Here is a 27,715-nt window from a genome sequence, read left to right as displayed (position 1 = left end):
CCAACGAAAACAACCTCAAGTCCCTCAGCCTTTCCTCGTAAGACCTTCCCTCCATACCAGGCAACATCCTAGTAAATCTCCTCTGCACCCTTTCCATAGCTTCCACATCCTTCCTATAATGCAGTGACCAGAACTGCACCCAATACTCCAGGTGCGGTCTCACCAGAGTTTTGTACAGCTGCAGCATGACCTCGTGGCTCCGAAACTCGATCCCCCTACTAATAAAGGCTAACACACCATATGCCTTCTTAACAGCCCTATTAACCTGGGTAGCAACTTTCAGGGATTTATGTACCTGGACACCAAGATCTCTCTGTTCATCTACACTACCAAGAATCTTCCCATTAGCCCAGTTCTCTGCATTCCTGTTACTCCTTCCAAAGTGAATCACCTCACACTTTTCCGCATTAAACTCCATTTGCCATCTCTCAGCCCAGCTCTGCAGCCTATGTCCCTCTGTACCCTACAACATCCTTCGGCACTATCCACAACTCCACCGACCTTCGTGTCATCCGCAAATTTACTAACCCACCTTTCTACACCCTCATCCAGGTCATTTATAAAAATGACAAACAGCAGTGGCCCCAAAACAGATCCTTGCGGTACACCACTAGTAACTAAACTCCAGGATGAACATTTGCCATCAACCACCACCCTCTGTCTTTCAGCTCGCCAATTTCTGATCCAAAGCTCTAAATCACCTTCAACCCCATACTTCTGTATTTTCTGCAATAGCCTACCGTGGGGAACCTTATCAAACGCCTTACTGAAATCCATATACACCACATCCACCTGTTTGGTCACCTTCTTCGAAAAACTCAAGGTTTTTGAGGCACGACCTACCCTTCATAAAACTGTGCTGACCATCGCTGACTATGCCCTCTCCAAGCTCAACCTTTCCATAAGATCCACCTCCTGCTCCCTTTGGCCCCATTCCCACTAAACTGCTGACTTCCCTTGCTGGTCCCCATGCTAGCTGACACTGTAAATACTTGCACTCAGTATCCATTTTCCTACAACTCCATGCTTGAATTTCTCCAATCTGGTTTCCACCCCTGCCACAGTACTGAAATGGTTCGAACCAGTCACAAATGATATGTTCTGTGATTTGTGGTCATGGGTGCGTTATCCCTCCTCCACCCCTCTGCAGCCTTTGATATGGTCATCGTTCTCCAATGCCTCTCCTCCATTAACTAACTAGCTGAGTGAGACTACTCTCAACTGGTTCCACACTTGCCTATCCAATCGTAGCCGTTGCATCTCCAGTAATGGTCTCTCTTCCCACCCTACACTGCTCACTCTGAATTCCCCAATTTTTTTTCCATGTATAGTGAGTTATATAGGCAAATATGGAAGCTGATCTGGGCACAGCAAGCTCCCACAAATAGCAAATAAGGTAAGTAACCAGAAAACCCTGAATTTGCCAAAATATCTATCCTTAGTCTCCTCCTCTTCCTCATGTACACGTTGCCCCTTGATGAAATCATCCGCCGATGTGAGGTCAACTTTCACATATACTCTGACAACACCCAGCTCTTAGTTCACCATCACCTCTCTCAAAACTTCAACTGTTACTATTGTTACACCAGGTGAGAAAGGGGTCTAGGGATCTCTCTCAGCCTTCACCTAGGCTTACTGTAACAGGGTTTAATTTTTAAACACACTGTTTTTAGCTTCCCCCTTGGTGAATCCTTGTTCAGCACTTTCCAATTATAAGGCAAAGAAACCAGCACAACAGGTTTTCTCCGGTTTAAAGAAGTGAAATGTTATTAAACTTGAACTTAAACTCTAATTCGGTTAATGCCTATGGATACACGCCGTGCCCCACGCTAGCATGCACACGCAATACACACGTGCAAATCGAGATAAAAGAGAAGAAAAATGAAGTGGAAAGGTTTGAGGCAATATCTGAAGAGTTGTTGTTACGGTTCTTTGAGCTCACTGTAGTGTCCTTTATTGTAGGTAGATCTTGCTTTTCGTTGGGGCCCAGTATTCTTCTTAAACCTTGTTTGCTGTAGGAGACTTTTCTCTCTTGGTGTTCATCTGGCTTCAGTGAGTTTGGGAGTTCCTTGAGAAAGAGATGGGAGCAGTCAGGAGAAGTCTTTCCAGCCAGGGGCCTGGCAACCCCTTGTAATAGGTCTTCTCCTCTTCCCAGCAACAATTTGAAATTTAATGTCCATATAGCGAAATTAATGTGCCTCATTCTTGGCAGGTGGGGGCCTGCACAACCGTATCTACAGTGCTGCCTGCTGGGGCACTCATACAGATGCAGTGTCGGCAGTCGCCAGTTGACATTCCAGTTTGTGCAATTAAAAGGCACTGGCCTATTTATTATTTGTTAAATCAAGTCCTTATTTAGCTTTAGGGTGGTTAGACAACAAAGTGGGTGTGCTATGAACCACAGGCCGCTGTCACATTGGAGCCTGTGGTCCCAGCTGCACTCACACGGTTGACTAATCACTCCACTCTAAAAACGTAAACAGGCACAACAAACATTACATTCCTGAATGTCATCATCTGGGGGACATTGAGGCCAATTCTCGCTTTTAACTTATTGAGGAAAGTCAAAGAGTTTTAAGTGTAAATAACAGCAGTGCAGAGAGGCCTGGCTCAGGGTAATATTTAGGGCAAGTGGTTTGTTATCATTCAGTTACTAGCATTAATACTGCACTTTAAGTCTCTCCAAAACATCAAAATATTTATTATACAACAAATAACTCTGAATTGAAGTGACTATTATGGAAGCAAGTATGGCAGCCATTTTACACACAGCAAGATCCCATAAACAGCAACCACCAGATGAAGTATCAGTCTTCTTTCTTTAGGCGATGCCAGTTAATGGAAAATGTTACCAGCCGGCATAGGGTTTATCAGTATGTGAATGGAAGGAAGAATGTGCATTTCTATAGCACCTTCACAACTTCAGGACATCCCAAAGCATTTTTCAGCGAATGAAGTACTTCTGCAGTGTAGTCACTGTTGCAATGTAGGGTAGCACAGCAGCCAATTTGAGCACAGCAAGGTCCCACAACAAGATAAATGACCAGATCTTTTGTTTTGTTACGATCAGGTAAGAAAGGTGTCTAGGGGGTCCCTCTCTGCCTTCACCTGGTCTTACCGTAACATGGTTTAATTTTAAACACAGTTTTTAGCTCCCCTTTGGTGGATCCTTGTTCACCATTTTCCAATTATAAGGCAAAGAAACCAGCACAAACAGGTTTTCTTAGGTTTAAAGAAAAAAGGTTGACATTAATTAAATTTAAACTCTAATTAGGTTGACGCCTACGGATACACAATGCGCCCAAGCTGGCATGAATATGCGAAACACACTTGCAAATAGAGGCAGAAAAGAGAAGAACAATAGTGGAAAAGTTTGAGGCAATATCTGCAGAGTTTTTGTTATGGTTCTTCGAGCTCCTTGTAGAATCCTTGATTGTAAGTAGATCTTGCTTTTCATTGGGGCCCAGTATTCTTAAACGTTGTTCGCTGTAGGAGGTTTTTCTCTCTTGGGGTTTATGTGTCTTCAGTGGATTCAGAGGTTTGTGAGAAAGAGATGGGAGCAGACAGGAGAGATCTTCTCAATCCAGGAGCAAACAGACACACTCTTCAAATTATTTGTACAATTCAGAAAAAAACAGGTTGCCCAGCAGGTTAGTCATGTGACTAACTGGTCTGACCATGTCTTGGATTATATCACCTTTTAGTAGTCTTTAGAATGCTCCTCTTACACACACTACCTGGTGATCAAGGTCTATTATGGGTTGAATGTGTCAGGGAATGGTCCTTTTGTCTTTCCAAGCACTGTCTGTTAATATGCAAATGTATTTTCCAGCCCCAACTGATCTGTTTAACAAGTCCTTTCTTCACTCCAGTAACAGTTTAAAATCAATGTTCATGACAAAATTAATGTGCCTCATTCTTGGCAGGTGGGGGCCTAGCATAACAGTTTTAATGATGTTGGTGATTGGATAGATATTGGCCAAGATACTGGGGAGAACTCCCATGCTCTTCTTCAAAATAGCATATCCAACTGAGAGGGCAGATGAAACTTCAGTTTAACGTCTCATCTGAAAGACATCACTTCCATCAGTACTGCAAAGATGCATCAGCCGGGATTTTTGTGCTGAAGACCCTGGAGTAGGACTTAAACCACAACCTTTTGACTCAGAGGTGAAAATACAGAGCCACGGCTGCCAGGTGACACAATAGCAGCATCAGAAAACATCAATCCATTACTTGTCCACAGTGTACAATGATCTGCAAATGCATCTTGTGGCAAGGGACTGCACCAAACCAGACTAGGAAAATTCTGAGTTTAAGCCCTGGTCTCTTCTGAGTTAGGGGATCTCAGTGGGGGTGAGCTGTAGTAATAGTAGTAGAAATGGGCTGTGACCTGAACTCTTGAGGCTAACTTCCCGCATCAACGTGCCAATAACAAGCTTAGGGAGTTGTCTGAACTGCTGAATATCAGCTCTCTGATAAATCAGAATGATTACTAAACCTTGGGCTCACAGCACATGCTAAAGCTAGCAGCATCACCCATCAGAGGCCTCGTGGGCAGCATCCAGAGATGCGCAAACTTGGGGAAGCCGGAAAGCGAGGGTCTTGTTATAATTTATGGACTGTGTGCAGTTGTGATTGCTCATCAAATTCCACATTCACACACAAACATTTAAAATTCCTCTCACACTGAAAAATAAACCCACAATTAACCTCAACCTGACAATGTGTCAGTAGACACATTCTTGTGATCTCTCATTCATCACTGCTAATTGAAAACAGGCTTGGAAAGTCCTACAATGATGCTCTCCAATCTTAACACCAAACTCTGTGTCATCTCAGACATACTATAAATAAATAAATCTCTCCTCCAGATTGTAAAACAACTCAATTGGCTGGTGCTAGCCTGTCCTCTCTCCTTTAGTCCCACACGTAAGGGTCACAGCCTCCTGAGAACCAGTGTTTAAATTTAGACTCACTGCACCATGTCCTACCCAAACCTATTCTTTCCCACAATCTCAAAAACCATACTCCTCTACTGTCAGAGGAACTGTTGCATGAAAAAAGACCAAGATCCATCTAGTTTGCCTTCTACCATCCTGGCAGTTTCATGATACAAGGATAAGGGAACTGTTGACTAATCACAGCAATCAAATTAGTCTGCAACAGAGCCAAACGTAATGTGAGGAAATCCCCAGCGGAGGAGCACTTTGGAAACCACAGGTTTAAATTCACCTATTCCTCCAAAGCATGCCACAATTAACATATTTTATAATTATTTGAATAATGTATCCCAAACTATTGCTTTCTGAAGGAAATCCATCTAATTTGCATCATCTCCCCAGGGTGTTTATGCTTTAGATTGACTGCTTACTCACTGAAATAAGATTTCCACAGGCTATGTTCTCTCGTCTACTAGACAAGGTGAAATAGCTTGTCCTGGTCGACATTGACTAGTCCCTTCAGAACCCTAAATACAACAATTTTATCAACATCACTTCTCTGCCTCCTCCTTTCCAGTGAGAACACACCCAATTGATATAATTGCTCCTCATAATCCACTCCCTCCATCCCTTCAATCATTTTGTTTGCTCCTTTCAGTATCCTTCCAATAACTGCAATATCCTTTTTGTACTGTGACGATCGGAACCATACACAGTATTCTAAGTGCAGCTGCAGCAATGATTTATAAAATGGCATGATTACCTCATTATTTCAGCTCAATACTGGCAACCTAACACCTGATTTGCTTTACTCACTACCACTGAGCATCACTGCGACAGCTCCAATTTATTGTCAATCAGGTTCTCCAGATCTGTCATTTTTCAGCCACGTTATTTTCTTCCCTTTTAAGTAATAGTTCCTTCCTGGATTTTTTTTGTTCCCCCATGAAGCTCTTTGCATTTCTCTACTTTGAATTTTATCTGCCATCTGTCTGCCCAATTCCCCAGTATATTATCCTGTTCTGCTTTGGAGTCTACCACATTCATTAGCTTTGTATCATCTGCAGATTTAGCCACTGTGTTTGTGACTCCTAGCTTTAGATCCTTTACGAAGATAAACAAAAGGGATCCCATTGGTAACATTCTCCGAGAATGATGACAATCCCTGTACCACTACCATCTGGGTTCTTTGGATTAGACAATTAAGTTTCCATTGCAATATATTTCCATTTATTCCTGCTTTCTTTTTGAGTACCAGCATTTCTAGAGAAAGTGTATCAAAGGTCTGACTGACATCCAAGTGCATCACATTCATTGCTTTATCACGATCAAGCTTTTTTGTCACAATTAAAATTAGATTGGCAAGAACTTTCCTTCATGAACACACAATGGATATCTTTTATGATTATATTTCTATTCAGATGCTCCAAAAGGGTTTCCAGAACTTTACCCACAATGACAAAGTGACTCGTTTGTAGTTTCCTGGGTCACCTTATCTACCTATTCATCATTTCTTCTATAATCTACAGCCTGTAAAACCTTGACCACAACAACTTGATTAATCTGGTCTTCTCTCCTACATCTACACATGGCCAATGGTCCTTCACATAGCCCTTTTATAATTGAGATGTGGGTTATACGGGCAAGGCCACATTTATTGCCCAGTCCTAGTTGAGTTTAGGTGATGGTGGAACCATTGCAGTGAACCTACTGACCCAGTGCAGTGCTTATCCTCACACAATGGTGAAAGAAACACAGTTCCAGGATCCAGTGATGAAGAACAAATGGCAATGCATGTCAGGATGGTGTGTGACTTGGAGATGATTCATCGTCACTGGGTCAAAATCCTGGAACTTCATACCTATCATCACTGTGGGAGTGCCTTCACCACACAGAATACAGCAGTTCAATAAGAAGGTTCATCACCACCTGCAGAGGGGCAACTAGCGATGGACAATAAATGTTAACTTTGTCAACGATGCCCACATGCCAGCAATGAATTTTTAAAAATAACATTGCTGTTCATGTCCCAGGTGGTAGAGGTAAGGGAGGAAGGCATTATTGAAGTATCCTTGGTGAATTGCTGCAGTGCATCCTGTAGATAGATTGCATCCATTGCTGGTGAATATTGATAAAATAAATGTGGTGGATGCTGTAGGTATGGATTTCCAAAAGGCATTTGAGGAGGTATCACATAAGAAATTCATGTACAAGACGATACTAAAAGAGAATGTAGCTGTTATGAGTAGATAGGTGTTCAGGGGAAAGAAAGCAAAGAGGGAGGGGTAATATGGTCACCAGCACCAAGTCTTCAACGGGTGGGATAGGTACAAGCATTATCCATTCAAGGACCTTAGGTTTAAACTTGCGAAATGCGAACAATATTCGCAGATATTCTGGAGAAGGTGCTACTTGTGAAAATTCATTCATTCAAAAAGCATCCACTGGTTAGTGAATGGTTCCGCTGATTTTTAACGTATCAACGTATTAACCTGATCCCTCTCAGCTGTTGAATCCAATTCTCATTTCTCTAATGGCTGTAAGGGCCCTATGTGAAATGAGTCCCCTGCCATTGATTGTCATTCTGTCAGTGATTGGTAATCTTGTTTGCTTGTATGGAGAATAAGGCCATCACGTTGCTGCAGTAAGGGCTGTCTCCTGAGCTTAGGGTTAAGGTGTGTTGTTGGCTCAGGGTGGAAGGGACGTCACTCTACAGCTTGCCTGTTAGGTGCACAATGCTGATACTGAACGTACGTAGTAGGAAGTGAGTTCTATTCCACAGATGAGAGTCCCTGGAGTTAATTGCCACAAAGATTTAACCTCTAAATAACAGAGAAAGTGGCTAGAGTATCATAACAACTCTGCAAACAAATCCAGAACATGAAAACTAAAATGGGTCCAATTTCAGTTATACATGCACACACAGACAGGAAAATTCCTGCTGACCGATCTCGTGTGTGCATAAATTCATAGATGTCGAACTTATTAAAATGTGTTTTGGAACAAAATGCTTATGGCATTTTAGTGCATGATGATGCTTTCATATGTTGCTCATTTAGCATAACATTTGTGAGGCTGAACTTAACAAGGAACAGGAAGTTCTCAATGCAAGATTTAAAATGTCAATTTAATTTATAGCTGTTTGGTTATATGGTCAAATAAAAACCTCTGGGCAATTGTTTTATCTACAGCTGTTTGCTTTACAGGGGAGAATCTAAGCACATTTGCACATTGTATTTGCTTTTGCTGCAAATTTGCAACTTTAAAATGCGAACCGGTCATTTAAACCCTAGGAAGGTGTTGAGCAATGGAGGTAATTTACTCTCAGATTGGCTGCATGTCACATCAGTTATGGTAAGCCCCTCCCCTCCATTTCTTCCCAATTATTTTGAAGTACAGCCGGGGCTGCTCTTTGTTGCCAATATCCTGAGCTCACTCCCTCTTGTTCTGCATTGGTCCCAAACACAACCTGCTCTCCGCTGCTACTTTTGAGAACTACTGAGCAAGCTGCAAAGCTTAAACCACATAAAGTAAAATACATTTTTGATCCGGACCTTCAGGATTTTGCTCTATCAATTTTAACTAAGTCCATTCTTGCTCTAAAGCACTTGCATTTGTGCCTTTCACAACCTCTGAACACATCACAACTAAATATTTTTGAAGTAGGAAACATGGCAGCTAATTTGCATACAGCAAGCTCCCACAGATATTCTGTTTCGGTGACGTTGGTTAAGGGATAATTATTTATTAAACACGAGAGGGAACTCCCCTGCTCATATTCAAAATAGTACTATGGGCTCTTTTAAGTCCACCTGAACATGCATAGGCCTTTGGTTTAACATCTCATTTGAAAGATTGCACCTCTGATGTGCAGTACACCCTCAGTGCTGCATTGGAGTGTCAGCCTAGATTTTAAAATGGCATTTTAACCTATTTATTGCAAACTCCATCAGGCCATAAATTAAGGGATTACTTTGATAAACCTCCTGTCAATTGGCTATATTAAGCAGCAACAATTGTGAATACTTCTGTCAAAAGGTATGCACTTGGAACTGAAGTCTTTCAGCTGCTGGCTTAATAGGAATTACACATCAGCCACCTCTACAATCGTCACGTTTAATGTGAATGATTCCAGCCTCGTGCCCCTTAAAATATGCCAACTAACAGAGCAATGTCTTCAAGATGTCTATCTGGGAACACAACTGAAGGGCATGAAGCCCCTCAAAGAGGCATTACTCAGGAGCATTCACTAAGAACTCATTTGAGTACTTGAGCAAACAGACCAGGAATGTCCCAGGTTCGATCTCTGGTCGGTGCAAATTTCAATGCAGTCAGTCTCCCCATCCCTGTATTAAGGAGGCAGATATTACCAAGGTTTCCATCCTGGCAACAGTTCCAGGATCCTGCTGGAACCGCATGCATGTGGACACTGAGCATGAATAAGATTAGGCTCGTACAAGGGGGTACCTTCCCCCATTAGCTCAATGGGTAAATACATTCATCAGTGTGGAACTCAGCCCTACAGACCCTGATGGCCCTCGGTTCAACCCTTGGTCTGTGATGAACACAGGAACCGGAGGAGACCATTCACTTTATTCAACTCCAATAAATAGAAGAGCCAATGTTTAAAAAGGCCGACAAACTGTAAACTCATTCATTAGAGCACACAGCCTTCAGGTATCAGTTTGGGAGTCTGATTCTCTTCTGCTCTCCAGAATCATCTCACACCATTTCTTTCCGATCCTGCGACAGGGTCCAGCTACGTCCTGTAGTGACTCACTGTGTACTGTGTGTGCTTTCTTAGCACAAGCAGCTCGCTTTTGGAAACAGGGTTTGGGAATCAGCTCAGAGTCTAAATATTATCTTTCAAATCTGAATCTTCCGTACCCATCGCCCACCCACTTTCCACCTTTAAAATTAACATTGGCTTTTGATGGCATTTGAAGTACATTCAAAACATGCAGGCCAAGGAAGCCACCACTAGAGGCCAGTAATGAGTTCTACTTGATGGGGTCGAGCCTGCTCAAACCCTGAGCAGCTGCAAACAGATTCAGAGATTTATAAACAGCAGCAAAAAATACCTATGGTGTGTTGAGTCTTAGGGTGCAGGGGCAGAGTGATAACTTAAGCCAGGCTGAAACTATGCTCTCTGGAGTATATCTGGTTTTGGAGGAGGAGGAAAACAGTGACAAGAGTTTAAAGAGATTTTAAAAAGACAAATGAAAGCACCATTAAATTTTCAGTAACTGCAGAGCTGTTAAGCAAACCCCGAGACAACTTGTGAGGGCAAATGAATTTCACACTGCAGTTCGGACGGTTCAGCAAGTCCAGCTCACAACCAATTCCAACGCTTCAAATATATCTGCCTCTGAGGTGGTGCTGTGAAGCATTTTACTCCCTCTAAAGGGGTATCATCAGGATCGAAAGATCCAGGCTTGTCCTCACCACACACAGGCACAGTGCTGGAAGGCTGCTCAGTCAGGTGCAGGCAATCCCATTGCAACCAAAGTCAGGCTGGTTTAATTCCCAGAACAGTAACAGTGCCCTGTTAAATAAGACCAACAACACTAACTTCCAATTATATTGCAATTTTAATGTAGCTTTATTTCACAGGACTGTTATCATACAAAATTTGACACTGCGTTTGGTCAGAAAGCTCGGTCAAAAGGGTAGGTTTAGCAGTGTAACAAAGGAAAGAGCGAGGTGGAGCAATTTAGGGAGAGAATTCAAGCGTTTAGGGCCCGGGCAGCTGAAGAAACAGCCACCAATGTGGGGTGACTGAAATCGGGAATGTGCAAGAGGCCAGAATTGGAGGAATGCAGAGATCTCGGAGTGCTGTAGAGCTGGAGGAGGTTACAGAGATAGGGAGGAGGGAGGGGGTGAGTTCATCAAGGGATTTGAAAACAAAGCATAAGAATTTTTAAATCGAGGAATTGCTTAATTGGGAGCCATTGTAGGCCAGTGAGAAACGGCAGTGATGGGCAAGCAGGACTTGGTGCGAGTTAGGATACAGGAAAAGTTTGGATCGGTGTTATCTCTGTGATATCTCGTGACCCTCAATACCTGGCACTGCCCACATCCTGCCCATTAACACCCTAGCAGAGCTCCTCACAGTAAGGAAATCCATTTCATGTTGCAAGTTATCTTATGCTCCTGTCCTCATATCCACAAAAGATAATATTGCAACTGCAAGAACAACTGGCACTGGACCAACTGGTTCTTTCAGATGTTTAACCTGTCTGGTGCCCCTTTCTCTCACCAGTCAGCGGCAGTTGTCTCTGTGGATTTCTTTTTCCAGCCAAGATGGTGGTCAGATAGCTCACTAAAATTCTTCTTGCCAATGCCACTCATTTACACCCCCTTTTTACAGGTATACTTTGACTCGGTGCTATCCAAGTGCAAGCTGTAGGCAATCAACACAGTGCTTCCCATCAAAGTGTGGCAAGCCAATGAAGGAAAAAACAAAAATTATGATCATTGTCTTCCTTCACAGCTCAGCGGCGAGAGAAAAAAAAAACTCGTCTCAGTTCCAAGTTTCCATTTCGCCACGGATACAAAACAATCAGTGCACAAACGTAACAAAGCCTGGCTTCATACGAACCACATCAGTTTGGAATCAAATCGCACTTTGACCTCTGCCCTCTGCCCTGCCTCATCACAAATTGGTCACACTCTGAAGCAAATCGTGCAGCAAGTCTCCATCAGAATTGAAGGTGTTGGTATGATCTGAGATGCTCTGAGCTTCCCTCACGTGAACTTTATTCATTCCAACAGAATGGGTTTCAGTTTGGAATCAGTATGAAACTTGTATCAATAGATTCCCACCATTAAGATGTCCAGCGGCTTTAAGAGCGTGTAATTTATTAGTACATAAGTGCCCAACTCAGGAGGATAGCCAACAGGTATCCACCATAATAGGTTCAAGACTACATTTCTTTTTAATATAAATCATTTGGTCGCCATGTTGGCCATTCAAATTTATCCCTAGGTGAAGAGCAGCTGTTTTCGATCTGGCTGTACTGTAGAGTTTGCAAAAACAAAAGACTGGAAACTTTAATCTCTTACACAGCAGTTTTTGTTCAACTAGAATGTAATTTTTTTTCTGTGAGAAAGGCATCTCTAATTGCCTCAACTGCATGAAACAAAAGAGATTGTAGATTAAAACCAACTAGAGAAAAATTGTCTGTTCTAATCACCTGTTTTCAGTTTAAATATACAGAAGGAACATTGCAATGCAAAAAGAGAGGAAGAGAAAAGTGTCATTGAAAAGAGATCCTGGAGATTGAGGAAATGATTAAAAACGGTGTGCGTGAACTCTAAGTGCAGATCATTGTCAGAGCTGATTGGCACTGGGAATATGACACAAAAGTTTTGGAATCTCAGAGATGGTGCTGAACCAACTCAATCTCTGGATCAATCCGAGAATTGGAACCCAAGCTGTTGAGGTGCAAAATTTTAAAATTCTCATCCCTGCTTTCAAATCCCTCCACGGCTATGGAATTCACTTCCTAAACCATTTCGCCTCTCATTCCTCCTTTAAGACACTCCTTAAAACCTTCATCTGTGACCAAGCATTTGGTCATCTACCCGAATATCTCATGTGGCTCAGTGCCAACTTTTGTTTGCTAACGCTCCTGTGAAGCACCTTGGGATGTTTTACCACATTAACGGCGTTATATAAATGCAAGTTTTCTTGTTCAAATCAAGAAGTACCTTTTCATGAGGTAGTAGAAATGTTGGAGTCTTCCCCCGAAAGGCTATGGATTCTGGAAGACAATTAGAAATTTCAAGACGGAGAGTGCCAGATTTTTGTTGGAAAGGGTATCAAGGCATATGGAGCAAAGACAGTTTAATTGGATTGAGGTACAAGATCAGACACGATCTGATTGATGGCAAACAGGCTCAAAGGGTTGATTGGACTACTTCAGTTCCTATTAAACATGGCAGGTTGGTTTCCCTAATGATAAATGGGAGCCATCTCAAGGGAAAGGCGGGTCTGATGGAGCAGCACCCAACAATAGTACCTGTGGAAGACGCTAACTAAAACTTTAAAAGGGCAACAAACCTTGCAGCACATTCGATCCATTAATCAAACAAATATCTGTGTTAGTGTGTGGGGTTCACTATTGCCAGAAGGTTGTGGATTCAAATCTCACACTCCAGAGACTTCTGCACAAAATCCAAGCTGGCACTCCAGTGCAGCACTGAGGGAGTGCTGCACTCTCAGAGGTGCTGTCTTTCAGATGAGATGTCTACCCTCTCAGGTGGATGCACAAGATCCCAGAGCACTATTACACAGAAGAGCAGGTGTGGGTGGTTCTGGCTAACATTTATCCCTCAACCATCATTACAAACAAATTGGTCATTGCTGTTTGTGGGAGCTTGCTGTGCGCAAATTGGCTGCTGTGTTTCCTACATTACAACAGTGACTACACTTCAATAGTACTTCATTGGCTTTGAAGCACTTTGAGACGTCCTGAGGTCGTGAAAGCTGCTAGATAAATGCAAGATTGTTGTTTCTTTCTTGAAAGGAGCTGACACTTGGTGTGAGGATTTACAGCAGCAGACGCCACAGTTTCCCTCATTTGGAAGATGCTTTGCCTCAATCCTAACCCCATTTGAATGACTCATGTGGTATTGTGGAAATATACGAGCCCTGCCTGCAGAGGTTTAGTCAATGTGGTTTAGTATTTCACAAACACCCCGTCACGCAGAGGGATAATTGCATATAGAGACACTGGGGCAACCTGGAGCCCCAGGTGGGGGTGGGGGGGGTCAAGTAGGATACGGCCCAGCTCAAAACAAAATCACCTACCCAACATCAATCCCTCCACCCAAAAAAAAAAAGAGAGAGGGTCTATTTGGTTCATGATCCACACTATCAGAACACACAACAGCCAGGCAGTCGGCGGGTGTAATTATATTTCAGATGGCATTGTGGCTGATAGATCTTCCTCATTCTGGGAGACTGCTCGACGGAGTTTAACAAGGTTTGTTCTCACAGCGAGGGGGAGTTCCTGGAACTACCAACAGTAACTTGCTCCCAGAAACTCTGCTCAAATGAGGCTGTGTTGGCCATAGGCCCAGCCCAGGCCTGCATCATATTTGAGGCTGGGTAGTGGAGTGGTTATGTAACTGGACTGGTAATCCAGAGAACAGGAGTTCAAATCCCACCATTGAGTTTGAGAATTTGAATTCAGTTTTAAAAAAGTAAAAGTGACCATGAAGCTAGTGGGTGGTTGTAAAAACCCACTTAGTTCAATAACGTTTATTAGGGAAGGAAACCTGCTGTCCTTACCTGGTCAGGCCTATACGTGACTCCAGTCTCACACTGATGTGACTCTTAACTGCCCTCTGAAGTGTCATAGCAAGCAAGCCGCTCAGTTGCATCAAACTGCTACACTGCAGCAGTTCAAGAAGGCAACCCACCACCACTTTCTCAAGGGCAAACAGGGGTCAGACAATAAATGCCAGCCTTGCCAGCAATGCCCACATTCCAGGAATGAATACAACGAAAATAATTGTGCCAGCGAAACCAACAAAAAAGGTTTCAAAGATGCATGGGATCGAGAAAACAGATCTGGTTGGAAATGCAGTAAGATTCCCCTGTTGGCCACTAGAAGGCAGTGTCCCTCTTGTATATACTACATCCAATTGATTCTGGTAGTTTGAAAGATGAAGGTGATTGAAATTCTTCCTTAAAAAGAAATTGGGAGTACTCTACTTTTAATTACTAAAATATTACTTCAGATGCATTATCTATTTGCTCCAGATTGTGGGGGGGGGAAAGCAAAACATAAGGGTTTTATTGTGAGGATTTCTTTATAAGGACATCGGCCCAGCTTCAAAGCTGATCTGTGCCCTGGCACTGTTCCACAGTAAAAGTGTTTAAAGTCTCTGACAATCCCTCTCATCCTTTCCCTCCTGGCCTAGCTCTGTAGGCTGGTGTGAAGCAGCACTGCTGCGCTAGCTCAGTCGAACACAGTAACCATGTTCAAGGAGACACCCAGCCCCTCAGCGGCAGATTAACAGAGACAGGAAAACCTTTCTGTATGTAAAATAGGGGAGGTGGGGATGGGAGGGAGGAGCTTGTTACTGGCTCTACAGTCCTGTGTTAGTAATAATTTAAGTTTGTACAGTTGTCCCAAGAAGTCCTCTCCCTGCTGTTGAAGGGAGAATATGCCCGTTGCAAGCTGTATTTGCACCTCACGAATGACACCATTTGACTCCATTGATGATCTCTTCCCCCCCCACTCTCTCGCCTCTTTCCCGCAAGTGCCAACTCTAGTTGGGGTTCTGTGGGTGCCAACAGTCCTTTAGCACCTCACCAAGCTGCCCATTCTCCAAACGTGAACTTTCACAGTGCATGTTGGCAGGCTATTTGACTACGTGGTGCATCACAGTTTTGTCCCATCCCCTTCTCACCCCCAATGGCCATTGGATAGTGATCTGGAGCAAGAACCCTGGCTTCTTATATGTCTGGGTGCTGAGGTGAACTGCAGTGTCCATCACAATGCTCTGACAGGGATCAACCAACTAAGCACAGGCTGGGGACAGAACCAGAACTGCTCTCTGCACCTTTAGTCCTACACCATCTGGTGTCTACTGGGTCACCGTGGGGAACTCTATATTTTTGAATCATACACTCAAAACTTATCATCATCACACACCTTTGGTTTGGGTAGCCATGGCCATTTCAAGGCTATAGTGGACGAACAATGCATTCAACAAAGAGCATTCCACATGTTTCCGTTTGACGTTCTTGTGAAAAAAAAGGTTGCTGCCTAAAGTCAACTGTATTTGGTGCAGTTTCTATGGCTGTAACAATGATGCCAAGTCTCACCTCTGTTATACAGGAGACATTACGAGCTGTTATCAAGAGATGGGCAAGGACTCATGAGTCATGACCAGCTTCCTTACACAGATAAATAATTACAAGTGCGAGGATTCAGGCCATCTGAGCAAACAGCTACAGAGCTGCCAACCTCAGGGCAGTTTTACAAGGGTAAAAGGTTGTGAGGTGTTGCCAAGTTTGCTGAGGCTTCTGGGACAGCTGACAGCCCTTGGGTTTTCGCAACCTGCCCATTAACTCAGTGTTGTTATAAAAGATACCAGCAGATTGTGCAATGAGGTAATTGTACGTATGTTGACAAACAAAGATGTCAACTTGAGAGATGGTGTTAGAAGGTCTATTAAGCTCAGTTGGGCCTACACCAGGAGGCAAAGAAAACCTTATGCAAATCTCACCACACTCTTGGATTCAAAGGCATCTGCTGGCAGAAGAGGTCCAGGACACCTCCTGCTACAGAATTATTTACAAACAATAACAAAACTTTTAAACTCAAAAACAAAAAAAAAGCACCAAACATAATGCAGCTACAGCTTCACTGAGGATCAGGGTTTTTAAACAACGAAACTCGAAACCTCGACTCCATTAATCATTGCACTGTGTGTAATTGCCTCAGCTCCAGCCTCAGGGCTGATTTTGTTGGTTAACTACTCGAAGCTTGGCCCAATGCCCAAGAGCAGGCTGAGAAAGGAAATGTTAAACCGGTCTGGCTGCATTCTAGTCAAGTTAATTTTGAGGGAAGTGAAAAAGAGAGAGATAACTGTGATTATGGCATTTTAAATCTATTATCCTGGCCTTGCAACAAAAAGACACCAAAAACACCAAATCGAGCACTGACAGGAAGGGCAGATAAAGCAAGATAGCCCACTACAGGTACTTCTTCTGTCAGGTCGTGTTCTGTGGCCCGTATTAAAAATAAATTAATTAATTTTCGAATGACATAAGTGAATAGGATCGCAGCCTGTATGTGAGGGGATTGCAGCTGTACATGGGAGACAAATGATTCAACGTGTGCCAGCTGGACCAGCACATTAACCCTCTGAGTCCTGGGCCCAGGCTTGGCTTTCCTTCCCCACTCAGCACAGAGAGCTCCATCAGCTTATCCCAACACCTTCCCCTTCTCTCCAAAAGGGGCCGCCTGATATTGGGGTCCAGTTCCATTGACACTGGTGACCCAACTGGCTCTTCTCCTTGCGTAAGACTGAAATGTGAATGCAAGCAGCCTGCTTGACTACTGAGGGCATTGCAAAGCTAAATCTAATCTTGTCCTTAACACATGTCCATACATAATCACTTTCCAGGAGGCACTGTCCCCTGCTTTTTGATGGCTGTTTGTTTTCCCCCCACTCCCAAGGGCATCAAGGCTGATTGTACCATCCCTATGTCCACACTAGCCAAGGGTGGCTAATGCAGAACAGGCCAGAGATTGAGCCTGGGGCCTTCTTAGTCTTTTTGGCTCAGTCCCACATTGAGCAGTGCATCACCCACTGAACCATCAAGGTAACAAGACTATTTTCTTCTGCAGTTCTGTTCCACGTGTGCCGTTAAACCCAATGGCGGGCGGATCAAGGGTTTTGAAATGAAACCAATTTTGTGCAAGCACCCTCTCAGAATACCTGAGGTTGCTGTGCTTCAATCCTAAGCTGACCAGTTCTGGTACAAGTTCTGGGCCCATGCTCCTGTGCGTGCACAAGGCTCAGGTCAGCCCCCTTCACTAGATCCACAGTCAAAACATTCCAAATGTGAGATGTTTCCATTTTCTCGTCTCTCATCTAACACATATATCTAGGCCCTTAATGGTAGAACACTCAGGAGCCACAGTCAATGACCACAATTTGAGGGGTGATTAAGGTCCAATAAAACCACCTGCTTTGTTTCCCAATTTTTTGCCTTCTCATTACATCTCTCAAACTTTAGAAAATTGGCGACATGTTTAGAGAGAGGATCTGGATCGGCGCAGGCTTGGAGGGCCCTTCGCCTGTTCCTGTGCTGTAATTATCTTTGTTCTTTGTACCTCCTTTCTCCAGAAACATACCTGTGTGTATTGAACCTGTCCATGCTTATTAGAACCCATTTATTTAGACAACTTGCACTGTGCAAATTGAATTAATTGTTGACATGGTATTAAGGTTGCAAGTCCAATGCTGTAACTTCTTGCTCTGTTGCCACACAACTCCAATACGTAGGTACCTGTTCTGCAGGAACTTCACAACTTGGCATTGGCACACCTTTCGGGTCAAGTGATCAACTGCCCGAGGCACAGAGCGAGCTAGCGAGGGTTACCAACTCTCCAGTATTGGCCTGGGAGTCTCCAGGAATTGAAGATTAATCTGGAGGGCACCTCTATGAACAACCCAGGAGAAAAATCATAAGGCAATAAAACAAAAAAATCTTTGAATAAAGATATTGGAAATGGGTGGTGGGGGCAGAGGAGGGGAAGAAATCGTTGTTTGGCTGACAAGAATCATCCAATTGGGTGAAAAGTCCTCTCGCTTTCCAATTGGCCATGGGAAGGCAGCGTGCTGGGAGGCAGGACATACTAGCCAACCAATTGTAGGAGTATGGGGGCGGGGCAGTGAGTGGCAGGAGGTCATGTGATACATTCAACTTGAGTTGAACCCGCCCCTAAAATAGGGTCTCTACTGAGAAGACAGCTCTCTGTGGCTGCAGTGTTGTGTTTGCGGCCTGGGTACATCAGCTGCGGTTGAAAGTAGCCAAAAAACCACTGAATTCAAGGTGTTTACTTCAGATACACATTGGAGTAAAACCACTCGTCCCTTCATGTTTGCTCAGATCTGGGCTGCGAGGTCACAGCCTGGCATCAAATTGGCTGCAAAGTATCAGAAACGATGTCCACTTTTAACCACTTATGTGGTAACATTTACTGAAAGAGAAGTAGTTGTTACAACTTCCTATAGAAATGTAGAAAATTTATGGCACAGAAGAAGGCCATTCAGCCCATTGTGTCCATGCTGGCCAATGAAAAGCTATCCAGCCTAATCCCACCTCCCAGCTTTTGGTCCATAGTCCTGTAGGTTATGGCACCTCAAGTGCATATCAAAGAGATTTTTAAATGCGATGAGGGTTTCTACCTCTACCACCCTTTCAGGCAGTGAGTTCCAGACCTCCCCAACATCCTCTGGGTGAAAATAATTCTCAACTCCTCTCTAATATTCCCACAAAGGGGAAAGGTAGGGCAAACAAGTCTAGAGCTCCCTGGATGATGAAAGAGATAGAGATCAAGATGAAGCAGAAAAAGTGTGTTCATGACAGATGTCAGGTGGATAATACAGTGGGGAACCAGGCTGAATACAGAAAGTTCAGAGGGGAATTAAAAAAGAAAATAAGAGAAGCAAAGAGAGAGTATGAGAAGAGCCTGGAAACTAACATAAATGGGAATCCAAAAGTCTTCTATAGGCACATAAATAGTAAAAAGGTGGTAAAAGGAGGAGTGGGGTTGGTTAGGGATCAAAAAGGGGATTTACGCATGGAGGCAGGGGGCATGGCTGAGGTATTAAATGAATACTTTGCATCTGTCTTTACCAAGGAAGATGCTGTGAAGGTCATGGCAAAAGGGGAGGTAATTCAGATGCTTGAAAGGTTTAAAATTGATAAGGAGGAAGTATTGGATAGGCTGTCTGCACTTAAAGTTGACAAGGCACCAGGCACAGTGGCGCAGTGGTTAGCACCGCAGCCTCACAGCTCCAGTGACCCGGGTTCAATTCCAGGTACTGCCTGTGTGGAGTTTGCAAGTTCTCCCTGTGTCTGCATGGGTTTTCTCCGGGTGCTCTGGTTTCCTCCCACAAGCCAAAAGACTTGCAGGTTGGTAGGTAAATTGGCCATTATAAATTGCCACTAGTACAGGTAGGTGGTAGGGAAATATAGGGACAGGTGGGGATGTGGTAGGAATATGGGATTAGTGTAGGATTAGTATAAATGGGTGGTTGATGGTCGGCACAGACTCGGTGGGCCGAAGGGCCTGTTTCAGTGCTGTATCTCTAAACTAAACTAAAACTAAACTAAACAGTCACTATACTTCAAAAGCACTTCATTGACTGTGAACCACTTTGAAAGACACTAAATAAATACAAGTCTCTTTTTCTTTCCTTCCCAGGCTATTCACCATTTACATGATTGAGAATGTCCCCCACCGCTTTGCCAATGGCCTCCTCGAGAAACTTGGTAGGGGAGTGGGCAGAACTACATGTGCAATGTGGGAGGGTGGAAATAAACACATGGGTACCAATCTAGGAATCTTAAATGTGGGACACGATGGTGGCTAAGACTGGGATAACCTGCAATGGCACGGTGATCTTTGGTCACGGAGGGAAGGTGATGTGTTATTACTCAGCATCCAGTACATCACTCAAACGGACGTGTCAAAAAATATACTTGATTTCCCAACAAGAAGTCACACGTCCTCTGATTGCTTGTCCTAGTCCTAGGGAATGCCAAACATGCAAAGTATTTCTAAAAGGGCCTGGCACTCAGATAGTTAACAGCGAACATTCACTATGAGAAGCTGTTGATCTTCAGCTGTTACTGTAGCGGGGGAGGGGGAGTTGGATTATTGCAGCTGTTTCTGGGCAACACTGAAATAGAACACTCACTCTTCTGTGGAGACACTGACCTTGCCTGCACCAGTCACCATGTCTTCCTGAAGGCTCCGGCACACTTTTTGGCACCGTCACCATTTCCACCTTCTATGTTGTCATGTCCAAGATAATCCTTCACCTAAGGCAAGATAACTCTAGCCCCGCCAAAGAAAACATTACCCCATCAGATATTCTCTGCTCCACACACAGCTCTAGCACTGCGTACCCTCCACTCCACACGCAACTCCTGCACTGCGTACCCTCCACTCCATACGCAACTCATGCACTGCGTACCCTCCACTCCATACGCAACTCCTGCACTGCGTACCCTCCACTCCATACGCAACTCATGCACTGCGTACCCTCCACTCCATACGCAACTCCTGCACTGCGTACCCTCCACTCCATACGCAACTCCAGCACTGCGGACTCTCCACTCCATACGCAACTCATGCACTGCGTACCCTCCACTCCATACGCAACTCCAGCACTGCGTACCCTCCACTCCATACGCAACTCCAGCACTGCGGACTCTCCACTCCACACGCAACTCATGCACTGCGTACCCTCCACTCCAGACGCAACTCCAGCACTGCGGACTCTCCACTCTGCACGCAACTCCAGCACTGCGTACTCTCCACTCCCCCTCTGCTCTGTGCACAACTCACCCTCTGCATTCCCTCTGCTCTGCACACAACACCCCCTCCATATATGTTGGTGTGAGAGCAGGATCTGATGTGATGCCTGTTCTAGATGAATAGCTTGCTCTCACTGCCCAGAGGGAAAAACCACAGGGTTGGGGAAGTACCAGTGGGTGACTGCTGCTCTGGAACTAAGCCCCAATAAGATGTTGTTAAATTGAAATAAAGACAATGCTGAACTGAGAGATTTACATTCATAGGAGCATAGAAATTTATAGACAAAGAAAGGTTAAGATCCAACTTGTTCACCTTCTACCATTCTCATAGTTGCTTGATACAATGATAATGGAGTCGTTGACCAATCAGAGCAATTGTTCTCTGTCAATTGGAAAACCCCAATGGGGAAAAGGTTTGGGATCCATTGGTTCAAAGTTAACTATTTCTCTCAAACATGCTACACCTAACATATTTAGAATCTCGGATTACTCATATACAGTAACCCCAAATATTTTCTAAGAGAAATCTATCTAAATTCCATTTGACTGAATCAATGTTATCTGCTCCCACCATTTCTCTGGGGAGTCTTTTCCATAGACTGACCACACGCTCACTGAAATATTGTTTCCACAGATTGGTTTTGAACTTACTCCCTTTCAAGCACATGCTGTGTCCTCTGGTTCTCCGAGACAAGGTGAAACAGTTTGTCATGGTCTACATTATGTAATCCCTTTAGCAATTATCAACCCTCAACCTTCTGTTCTGCAGTGAGAACATACTCCATTTACATAATTCAGTACTGCCATTACCTCCATCATTCTGGCTGCTCTTTTCTGTATCCTTTCAGTAACTGCAATATCCTTTTTGTACTCTGACACCCAGAACCGTACACAGTATTCAAAGTGCAGCTGGACCAATGATTTTTTTTTTAATTACAATGCCTTTTAATACATCTCAACACCTGATTTGCTTTATTTGCCACTGTTGAGCATCATTGCCTTGGCTCCAATTTATTGTCAATCAGGTTCTCCAGATCTTTCACTTTCCAGCCACGTTATTATCTTTGCTTTTATGTAATAGCTCCTTTCTGGATTTTTTTGTCCCCGTGAGGCACCTTGCATTTCTCCACATTGAATTTTATCTGTCTGCCCAATTCCCCAGTGTATTCAAATCCTCCTGCAGCTTATCCTGTTCAGCTTTGGAGTCCACCACCTTGATTAGCTTTGTATCATCTGCAGTTTTATTTGTATTCGTGACTCTTAGCTTTAGATCATTTATGAAGATATTAAACATGAGGTCTAAAAACAGACCCTGTGGGACCCCAACAGTAGCACTCCCCTTAACAATCCCTGTACCACCACACTCTGGGTTCTTTCGATCAACCAATCACTTATTTTTAAAGCAGCCTTTCCAGATTCTCCCCATATCTAAGACAGCAAGATAAAAGGTTATGAGCACAGAAAGGACATTCAGTCAATGGAACTGGTAAAAGACCAGCGCACTTTGACCAGCTTAGTTAACCTCCTCAGGGAATGAGCAGCTCCAGGCAAAACATCTGAAAAAATGCAGAAGCCTCAGCAAGATTTCTTCTCTAACTCATGAAGGTAACGGAGCACAAACGGCAGCACATCAGTCTATACATCATTTGTCCTTACCTATTTGCAGTTTAAAGACCCCATTCCCATCACCACAACAGGATTGAGACCAAGTCTACCATTGGCTCAGGTAGATATAAAGATCCCACAATTCTATTCAAAGAGCAGGAAGTTGTCCCAGTAACAGCCAACATTCCTCCCTCAATCAACAGCAGCAAAAATACAAGGAACCAATTAACTGGTCAGAGAATGAAAACAGACAAACAACCAGTGAGCCTAAAATAACCGCACTTATATAATACTGTTAAAGTAGAAAATGTTCAGAGGCTTTTACATCTGCAGAGAGAGAAAGAAAAGCACAGGAATAAAGGGACAGACAACAGGTCATGGTGCAAGAGTTAGGAGGCCTCAATCAAAACAATTTTGAGAAAGTTTTCAAAGTTGGAGGTAAAAGTTAAATCATCTCATAGAAGTTTGTGGACTGTCGCTGGGAGCGCAGAATGGATGTCATATCCACATGTGACAGTCTAAAAGTAATGCACTGTGTGAGCTACTTTGAGGCAGATTGATGATCTGCAAACATACCATGTTATGTGCAATTATTTTTTCACTGCAACATTTCTCTGTGGAGCATGTATTAATTCTATCCCAAGTTTTCCATCTAAACTCCACTCTCATTCATAAACAGATACTTGACCAACTTTATTTTTATTTGAAAGAGTTGATTGACAGCATGTGAAAGGTCACTGACCTGAAACGTTAACTCTGCTTCTCTCTCCACAGATGCTGCCAGACCTGCTGAGTATTTCCAGCACTTTGTTTTTATTTCATATTTCCAGCATCTGCAGTATTTTGCTTTTGTTAAAGAAATATTAGGACAGATGACCAAAAGCTCAGTCAAAGAGGTGGGTTTTAAGGAGCATCGTAAAGGAGGAAAGAGAGTGCTAGAAAAGTTGAGAAGTTTAGGGAGGGAATTCCAGAGCTTTGGGCGTTGGCACTGAAGGCATGGCCACCAATGGTGGGGCAAAGGGATGGGGAGGGGGGGGGAGGGGAATGTACAAATGGATAGAATTGCAGGGGTGTAGGGATCTCAGAGGGTTGGAGGGTGTAAGGACATAGATTGGAGGCAACATTCTTTTGGATGAGCTCAAGTTTATGGGGGTGGAAGATGATATCCTGGCCTGGAGAGCATTGGACTAGTCACATGTAGAGGTAACAAAAGCATGATGAGGGTTTTTGCAGCAGATGAGCTGAGGCAGGAGTGAGTGAAAGAGGGCGATCTTTGTGATGAAGATATGGGGTTGGAAGCTTAGCTCGGTACCAAACAGGATGCTGAGGTTGAAATCAATCTCGTTCAGCCTGACACAATGACCAGGATGTTGATGAAAAGGTAACTCTCAGTGCCGTTACGAATGGCAAACATGGTGCCGATTTGTGTATCCCTCAGTTGGGTTTGTTGTCGGGGCGATACCACTGGTTTCACCCCACCCATTCACCGCACCACACCGTCTCAAATCAAGGGAGCAGATGAGCTAGCGATGATTCACAGCCCTCTGCCAATGCTGCGCTGGCACCTTCTACATGAATGGTTGGTTCAGCATAATCCTTCCACAGATTTCTCCCTCCCTGCTGGTGGTAGAGAGGCCTGGTCGCCACTTGGCACTCCCACATTGGCACAGCCGAGATGGCTGACTCGGGGTGACATCACTTTCTGGCACACCGTGGTGGAATGTACCAAGATGCCATCTTGCTCCATTAGTATGTCACCAGATTCATTGCTTTTCTTTTAAACAGAGCAACGTTTTCATTTTTCTGCAGATCCATCTCATTTCATGAGCAGCTTTTGCTTATATCGGAGCAAAATGAGGTGGGAAGTGAGGGCTGGTGGTCTAGAAGGAGAGCCAGAGATGTACCACTGAGTTACTTATCTCAGCCGTACCATTGTTGAGGTGGGGAGACCAGTCTGAAGAGTGGGAGAATGTAGCTGGTGTGAAGGGCTGGAAGAGGTTGCAAAGGCAGGATGCTTGAGCAACTTATCAATACTGTTGAGTGAGGACAGAAGTTGGGGAGGTGATCAAGGCATGGATGAGAGTTTCAACAGAAGTGCAGATAAGGGAAGGAGCTGGGAACCAGAGAGTCTAGTAATGGAATAGGTCTGAAGTTCGAACCACAATTCAGGGTCAAACAAGACACTGAGAACGTGCACAATGAGCTTCAACCTGAGTGAGCAGCTGAAAGGGGTGGGGGAGGGGGAACTAGGGTGCAAAGATTCTTCCCGAAGTCCTACAAGATTTCAAAAGCTTTCTAACCTGCTCATTGGGAAAAGTGCATATGCCTCTATTCACATTGATGGTTCTGTAATTGGCCTCTTGTTTTTCTTTCCAGATCTCATTACTGGCAATGAGCTGACTTTGGTAAGTGCTGCAAGTTTTTGCTTTGCAAGCCAGATATTACTCAGCTCTGTGCTCTCTTAAAAGGACCATGCCATTCTCAGTGACACAACCTATTCTCAAGTCCCTTTGCGAGTCATGTCTGTGTACTTATGTATCCAACAAATCCTTCTTCCAAAAGTTCTGAATGGTCTGGTTTAGAAGCGGTTGCATTAAGGTTTAATTCAGAAATGCCTGTGGCAAAATATATCTTACGAGACAAATATAAAATGAAGGTTACATTCGTCCAAGAACTGGTAAGTACCTAGGCGTACTACGTTTCCCAGTATCAATTAAAACAAACCTTGACATGTCTCAATAATGCACTGTATAAAGAGCGGAGATTGCCATACAATAGGAATCTCATTCCAATACATTGTACTTGGCTGGTTTAAGAGGTAGTGCCTCTCACTAGCTTGACCGGGAGCCACAGTCCTCAGTGTTCTCACACAAGGGTCAGTCCCAGGAAGGCTACAAGAGGCAGATGACAGGATACGGGTCTGTATCTGCAATACCTCACACAAGTTAACTCCAAGACTCAACCGTACCACTGTGGCAGGGAACATAGGAACTGGAGTTGGCCAGTTAGCCCCTCAAGCCTGTTCCGCCATTCAATGAGATCATGGCTGATCTGTGACCTAACTCTAAATACCCACCTTTGCCCCATATCCCTTAATTACTCTGGTTAACAAAAATCTATCAATATCAGTTTTAAAATTAACAATTGATCCAGCATCAATTGCCTTTTGCAGGAGAGTTCCAAAATTCTACCACCTTTTCTGTGTAAAAGTGTTTCCTAATTTCACTCTTGAAAAGTCTGGCTCTAATTTTTAGACTATGCCCTCTATGCTGGACTCCCCAGATAGGAGAAATAGTTTCTCTCTATCTACCCTATCTGTTCCCCTTAATATCTTGAACACTTTGATCAAATCATCCCTCAACCTTCTACCTTCCAGAGAATACAACCATAGTTTGTATAATCTCCCCTCGTAATTTAACCCTTGGAGTCTAGTTATCAAAATGTATGCTGCACTCCCTTCAAGGCCAATATATCCTCCCTAATGTGCAGTGCGCAGAGCTGCTGTTAGTACTCCAGGCGTGGTCTAACCAGGGCTTCGTATAACTATAACGGCAAGAGCTGATTTATGTGGACAAGCATGGAAGCCCCCACCCTCATCCCTGCCCAAACATGGAGGTGCCCCCCCCCCCCAAACCTCGTCCCCTTCCCATGGCACCTTCCCCTGCAATCGCAGGAGGTGTAATACCTGCCCCATTTACCTCCTCTCTCCTCACTATCCAAGGCCCCAAACACTCCTTTCAGGTGAAGCAGCAATTTACTTGTACTTCTTTCAATGTAGTATACTGTATTCGCTGCTCACAATGTGGTCTCCTCTACACTGGGGAGACCAAACGCAGATTGGGTGACCGCTTTGCGGAACACTTCTGCTCAGTCTGTAAGCAGGACCCCAAGCTTCCGGTTGCTTGCCATTTCAACACCAACCCTGCTCTCATGCTCACATCTGTGTCCTGGGATTGCTGCATTGTTCCAGCGAACATCAATGCAAGCTCGAGGAACAGTATCTCATTTACCAATTAGGCACACTACAGCCTGCCGGACAGAACATTGAGTTCAATAATTTCAGAGCATGATGGGCCCCCACCCCCCCTCCTTTTTATGTTTAGTTATTTTTTTCTTTTTTATTTGGTTATTTTAGTTTAGGATTTTTAGTGTGTTTAGTTTGTTTCTACTGTGCCTCCCCACTGTTTTTTTTTAATTTTAATGTTTGTGGTTGGAGTGCTTTGTGCTCTACAGTCTATTCTCACCCTCTCTGTACTAACACTTTGTCTTTCAGTACACCATTAACATACCGTTTGCCTTTGTTCCATGACCTTCTGGTCAGTTATTCTCTGTGACCTAGTCCTATCAACACCTCTTTTGTTATCTCTTGCCCCACCCCCGCTTTACTTGCTTGAAATCTTTTACATTTCTAATATTTGTCAGTTATGAAGAAGGGTCTCTGTCCTGAAATGTTAACTCTGATTTTCTCTCCACAGCTGCTGCCAGACCTGCTGAGTATTTCCAGCATTTCTTTTTTTTTTCCAGATTTCCAGCATCTGCAGTATTTTGCTTTTATATTATAAAGAACTGGCTATTTGACCGCAGGGAGCATCATAGCCGAGCCTCTATCCTGTCTTCATCCATGCATGCATAGAGCCAGAGTGACTGCATAATCATTACAGAATTAACCTTGGTCAGTTTTACACCTTCCATCCAGAGACACGAAGGTCCAAAATGGGCCCCACCACCACCACCCTGACAGAACAGCTAGCTCAGCACAAATGGGGTTTGAAACTAGGATCGTCATAGTCTATTGCTCAGTTAACCACTGCCTTAGCTGGTTGAGCCAGAGAGCTGGGGTTAGGCATAGAAGATTTAAAGGAGGGCGGGTGCAGAATGTTAACAGTCTAACATTCATATTGAACTACACTGGATGTGCAAAAATGAATCAGAATCACACAACTGTTACAGTGCAGAAGGAGACCATTTGGCCCATCGTGTCTGCACCAGCTCTCCGAATGAGCAATTCACTTAGTGCCACTCCCCACCCACCCCCCCACCACTTCTCCCCGTAACCCTGCACATTCTTCCTTTTCATACAACACTC

At 43.9% G+C, this 27,715-nt stretch overlaps 2 protein-coding genes across 6 annotated transcripts in view; both read right to left on the bottom strand.

The window, feature by feature from the left end:
- Positions 1 to 7,530, bottom strand: part of rpl10a (ribosomal protein L10a) — a 401,386-nt gene extending 393,856 nt beyond the window's left edge. The window contains exon 1 of the mRNA XM_068057029.1: positions 7,524 to 7,530. Coding sequence (XP_067913130.1) covers positions 7,524 to 7,526 — 3 coding nt within the window. The 5' untranslated portion in view covers positions 7,527 to 7,530. The remainder of the gene's footprint in view (positions 1 to 7,523) is intronic.
- Positions 1 to 27,715, bottom strand: part of LOC137383801 (transcriptional enhancer factor TEF-5-like) — a 152,615-nt gene that overhangs the window by 83,632 nt on the left and 41,268 nt on the right. The window lies entirely within an intron of this gene.

Source organism: Heterodontus francisci, chromosome 25 (genome assembly GCF_036365525.1).
Source record: "Heterodontus francisci isolate sHetFra1 chromosome 25, sHetFra1.hap1, whole genome shotgun sequence".
Lineage (NCBI taxonomy): Eukaryota > Metazoa > Chordata > Chondrichthyes > Heterodontiformes > Heterodontidae > Heterodontus > Heterodontus francisci.
This window is presented reverse-complemented; position numbering and strand designations above follow the sequence as displayed.